Source organism: Neophocaena asiaeorientalis, unplaced genomic scaffold (assembly GCF_003031525.2).
Source record: "Neophocaena asiaeorientalis asiaeorientalis breed wild unplaced genomic scaffold, Neophocaena_asiaeorientalis_V1.1 scaffold641, whole genome shotgun sequence".
NCBI lineage: Eukaryota > Metazoa > Chordata > Mammalia > Artiodactyla > Phocoenidae > Neophocaena > Neophocaena asiaeorientalis.
This window is the reverse complement of record NW_020173730.1, coordinates 473095-479094: the sequence shown is the minus strand read 5'-3', so window position 1 is coordinate 479094 and position 6000 is coordinate 473095. Positions and strand designations below refer to the sequence as shown.

Sequence of the window (6000 nt, the reverse complement as noted above, 5' to 3'; positions counted from 1 at the left end):
AGTTGGAAATCAGGTTGGCATGTATTGAAATGGAAAGTGCCAAGGTAATGTGAACAGAGTACTGACATTTGCCATACTGCCATATATGGTGTCATGGGGAAAATAAATATGAAACAAGAAATTACACAAATAACTTACAATTACGATGTGCTGTAAAAGTAAATTACATGAGACTACCCCTAAATATAGCTTCATATTATTTCAGGTGGCAACTTTTCACAAACTGTTAAACACAAACTCCAGATCGATATTATATACAATAGCCATTATTGGATGTACAGTACTTTATTTGAAGTCACTGTGATTGACAGTTTATATTACAAATGTGTGCAGAATCATTAAGTTTTCCATTTTGTTTCATTTGGATAAAACTTAGCTAGGGCTTTGTTCTATAAACCTTAAATTGCAAATATGGAAGAAGGCTATGTTTACCTCAGTTAATTTTTTTCATTAAATTGTTTCACCAAGAGAAACTCTAAACTAGTATTTTGAGAAGTATGTTATAATCTATTCTGTTATATATGTCCTCTTTATTTTGTAAATCTGTACTCACTTTCCTATCCAGATATATTTATTTCCCTAAAGAGTTAGCAACTACAATGTTAGGGAACAGTCCATAAAAATTCAGGGGTTCCAAGAGCACCTTCAGATTTGATAATTTGTTGGAAGGACTCAGAACTCACTGAAAGCTGTTATATTCACAGTTACAGTTTAATACAAGGAAAGGAGACATTAAAATCAGCCCAGGTAAGAGGCACTTAGTACAGAGTCTAAGAAAGTAATACAAAGCTTCCAGTCTTCTACAAGTAACGGACAGTGTTATTTTCCTGGTGTCAATGTGTGACAACACACAGTACTGCCAACCAGGGAAGCTCACCTGAGCCTTGGTGTCCAGAGCCTTTACTCTGGCTCTATCACAGTGGCATGACTGACAGCCCATATGGCTGATTTCAGTTTCTAGCCCCTTAGGAAGTTGAGCTGATATTGCTTGACTCAGAGTCCCATCCTAAATCACACTGTTAACTATCTGGCTTGGCCCAAGGTCCCAAGGCAAACAAAGACACTTCTATCAGCCATGACACTCCAAGAGCTTAGAGATTACCTCACAAAAGCCAAGGGTAAAAAACCAGATCTCTTTTGGGGCACATTTAAATTCTTTACTACACTGAACCTTACCCTGCTATCATTGTGTGCAGTCATTACACTAAATAGCCCCTATATTTTTCCTTACCTTACTAATCTTAACTGCCACATTATGATATTGATAAAAATGTAACTAGGTGTGAACTTTTGTAATGAATGTGCTTTTAATAGCTGCTAGACTTTGATTTGTATTTGGGGAAAAAATCAGTTTACATGATATTTGAAACAACCCAAGATTCAAAGCTCAATCTTATTCTAGTATCACCAGTATCGTCTTCTTTTCCATATATAGGTCTTCATTACTACAATGTCATATTTTACAAAACAATGCTCAGGATAATCAATCCACTATGAAATACTTTTTATTGAATACCAGGATGAAAATCTGGCCTTTTGAAAAACTACCAGTGTACATCAGATAATTATATTACCCTTTCATGAGATTATTACCCTACTTTAAGAAAATTATTTTAGAGTTCATTGTGCTCTCTCTGAGGCAGCAAAGAGAGCTTCTTAAAACTAGCTAAAAACCTAAAGATTGCTACTGTTTAAATATTAGCTATTAGTGTTTCTAAATTGTTATGTTTCAGATCACCTCTGTAAAACAAACTATTGAGTGATATGTGTACATGTAAAAATGCAGCATCTAATCATCCTTTAACAGAAAGTCCTAACAATTTTATTTTTGTTACAGTTAGATATCAGAATGCCCCCTGCTGGTCACTTTGTAATATACCCATACAAATGTCCATTTTCTAAAATGACTAGTGTGAACATTTAAAATCTTGACCCAAAACAATAATTGTTATGTTGGAAACAAAGCCCATATTTTACAAATGAGAAATTCTGATGCATTATTTATGAAAATCTTATGTAATATTAAAATTAGTAAACATAAATTATTTTCCAATGTTGATCAATTCTTTTACAAAAGCATTAAAACATTTTTTTAATCTTGAAGAGAAAAACCATTCCTCTGAATTAATATACGCAAAAACAAAAAATGTTCTCCAAATTAGAAAAAAATACTTTATCTAAAAATTAATGCCAGAATTTTTAATGATGGTATAGTAGTTAAGAGAAGTAGCTAAGAAAATTCTTATAATTAAGTTATAAAACATATTTAGTATTATTTAGTATTATTTTCTGTCTTAAGCTCTTGGGAGAGAACATTTTTGCCAAAAGATGCAACAGCACTAAATTTTAACATAAATGCAACAAAGAAGTAATTAAACATATTTTTAATCCATAAACAACAGCATATCATAATGTAATTAATAATTACCATAAGAAAGATAGTAAATTTACATATATATTATTTTCTAAAAAACTTTGACATACTAAAGCTATTAAAAATACCTATGGGAATACTTCCACCTAGTTGCTTAGCTACAAAAATATTCTCATTCTTTATTATGTTAATAAAACTCTAAACGTTAAACCAAATGCAAAATCTCAGGCTGAGGTTTTAGAATATTAGTTGTTTTTAAGGATTTCCTGCCCTCCAGTGGTATCTGCCTTAATATTTTCATTGCGCCTTTCAACGTTACAAAAAGAAGACACATCTTTGCTACATTTACATTTTGAAATTATATCACATTGTATGGCAGCATCTAATTTTTCTTCAATTACAGGTTCACTCTCCGTTTGTATCCATGCATCACACCTTGCAACCTGTAGAATGCAGTTATTATTGGTTACGTTTTGAAATATATGTGCTGAATTACACTGAGACTGTGGAAACTGATCTATATTACTATTCATTGAGAACTGGTTAAAATCCTCATTTTGTTTATGAAATTTGGCATTGTTTTTAATAATCCTATCACATGGAAGTTTCTCCATGCTTTCTAAATAAAAATTATTAGTTGTTTCTTTGGTTTGATGGATCTCCTATTTGAACCTTCAATTTGATCTTCATCTTCAGATGGCTAAAAGAAATTTAGTAATTTTGCTCTTAATGATGCTGAAATTAAAAAAAAATCAATCAATTCAAAGTAGACATTCTTTTTTTTTTCGGTACGCGGGCCTCTCACTGTTGTGGCCTCTCCCATTGCGGAGCACAGGCTCCGGATGCACAGGCTCAGCGGCCATGGCTCACGGGCCCAGCCGCTCGGCGGCATGTGGGAATCTTCCCGGACCGGGGCACAAACCTGTGTCCCCTGTATTGGCCACTGCGCCACCAGGGAAGCCCAAAAGTAAACATTCTTAAAATTCACATTATAGAAAATTTCAAAAAAAGAAGAGACTTTGGCAGGTGGCAAATCAACCTAGATTTAGAATTTTTTTTTAATCAAGGTTATGGATTTTAAAATAGCATGAAACAATAATAATCCTTATATTAAAGATGCAAAAGCACAAAAAAGAGAAAATTTTTGTCCATTATTAGTCTTCATACTCATAGGTGACATCACCCTACTACCTTTTCACAGAGAGGAAATGAAATACAACATATACTCTTTAACTACTTAAGAAGAGTGAAGTAGAAGTATAACTTTGAAAGAAAAAGCTAACACATACAATTTGTTTTAATATTCACTCATTGAGTCATTAAGTCAAAAAATATCTATATTGTATCTTTCACAAGCTCAGTCTCAAAAAAGACTCATTAAGAATGGTATCAGCGGGCTCCCCTGGTGGCGCAGTGGTTGAGAGTCCGCCTGCCGATGCAGGGGACATGGGTTCGTGCCCCGGTCCGGGAAGACCCCACATGCCGCGGAGCGGCTGGGCCCGTGAGCCGTGGCCACTGAGCCTGCGCATCCGGAGCCTGTGCTCCGCAACGGGAGAGGCCACAGCAGTGAGAGGCCCACGTACCGCAAAAAAAAAAAAAGAATGGTATCAGCTAACAGGAAATCAAATAGACAAAAGAAAGGTTAAACAGCAATAAATATCAAAACTGTTATATAAAAAAATCAAATTTTAAGAACTTTTAATAGGTCTAGATTTCAATTTAGTAGCTTGAATTTTTCAACTTCAAGAAAAGTTTATCTTTTAATTACTGAACTAACCAAAATACTGTTTTAATAAAAATCTTATATAAAAGTATTGATTATTCTAGCTAAAAATAAAAAGCAAAGTTAACATAAAAAAACCTAAAATGAGATATAGACCTCAGCTGATTGGCACTAAAATAGGAAAAGTAAGCCCAAGAAACAGCATTAAAACTGGCTGGGCATAAATTAGAGAAAATAGGATCAGTACATTTATTTATTCAAGAAATAAATACTCAGCACCTGCAATGTGAGTGAAGCAGACATATTTGCTGCTCTCTACAGCACACACTCTTATGTGTGGAAATGATGTTAATCAAATAATTACACACAAGTATATGTAATTACAAATTGAAAAAACATTATGAAGAGCAAGCATGAAGCACTTCAAGAGCATAACTAAGGAGCCTAATTTAGATTGAAAAGCCAAGGAGGGGCTTTCAAAAGAAGTGACATATTTAAGCTGCGACCTAAAGGATGAATAACAGTAATGTAAGAAACAGAATATATAAATGTGCTGAAGCAGAAAAGTGACTTAATAAGCTAAGGAAGTGGAATGTCAGTATGCGTAAAGTGTGGTGAGAGAGGAATACTAGAAGTTGGAGATGTAGCCAGGGGCTAGATCACACATGGCCTGTCACTAATGAAAGCAGTTTAGATTCTAAAGTAAAACAGGAATCCATTGAATAAACACAGAAGTAACATCATTCAGTTTAAGTTTTCAAAAGACCATGATGACTGTTAACTAGAGGAAAAGTGGGGCAAGAGTGGAAGTAGAGAGATCTCTTGGGCAACAACCGTAACAGTTCAAGAACAAGATGATGGTACCTTAGATTAGGGATTAGTACCCTAGGTGAGAAGTAGATAAATATGCAATTTATTTTGGAGGTAGAATTGATTGGATCAAGTGATGAAATGAATATGGTTAAGGAAGGCAGATGAGATAGAAAGAAATGCCAAACTAAAGTTTCTGGCATGAACAACTGAGTGGATAGAAAAGGGATCCACTAATATGGGAACTATCAGAAAAACTGATATGGGGAGATCAGAAGTGTTCAGTTTTTTGTGAAATATCCAAGAAGATATCCAATAAGAAATTGGACACCTAATTAAGGATCTAAGCTAAAGTCATAAAGTTGAGAATTGTCATCAACCAGGTAATAGTATAAAAAATCAGTGGAGTATGTAACATCATCTAGAGTTTGGAGTGTAGGTTAAGAGAAGAATAGGCTCCTGAAGCAAACCCTAAACATTACAACATTTATATACAGGGAAAGGTGGAAGAGAAGTGGGCAAAGGCATAAAGTAGCATTCAGAGAGGTATGCAGGGAACTAAGATAGTGTGTATCACAAAAGCAAAGAGAAAAAAATGTTTCAAGAAAAGAAAATAATAATTTCTATTAATATTGTTAGAAATTCTTATAAAATAACTGAAAATTGTCCAATGAATTTGGCATCGTTAGAGGTCATTGGTGTCCTCCCTCAGCAAGAGCAGTTTGGACAGCAAGCTAGAGACAAAAGGTAGGTGAAACGAAGATGGAAGAATTAATGGAGAATTCCATTTAAACATGTGATTTGTGAAAAACTCACTCAGAATATAATGCCATTCCAATTATTCAGATTACAGTTCCCACTCAGCATTAAACATGTCGCTCCAATTATTCAGATTATAGTATTTTATAGTTTTCTTCACACAAGTCTTGAGACTTTCTTTTTGTGTGTATTATTGGTTGTTTTACGTTTTCAATTATTGTGAATGGGTTCTTTTAAAAACCCTTTTAAAAGAAGAATGCATTTACCATATACACACACATACATCTCAGTAAGAGTGGGTTTTGTAAATAACAATGAACACATTCATCATCTC

At 34.1% G+C, this 6000-nt stretch overlaps 1 protein-coding gene across 1 annotated transcript in view; it reads right to left on the bottom strand.

Moving 5' to 3' along the window:
* Nucleotides 1–2529: 2529 nt before the first annotated feature.
* The window catches only part of REDIC1 (regulator of DNA class I crossover intermediates 1), a 65498-nt gene continuing 62027 nt past the window's right edge, over nucleotides 2530–6000 (bottom strand). The window contains 2 exon segments of the mRNA XM_024750863.1: nucleotides 2530–3026; nucleotides 3029–3074. Coding sequence (XP_024606631.1) covers nucleotides 2620–3026; nucleotides 3029–3074 — 453 coding nt within the window. The 3' untranslated portion in view covers nucleotides 2530–2619.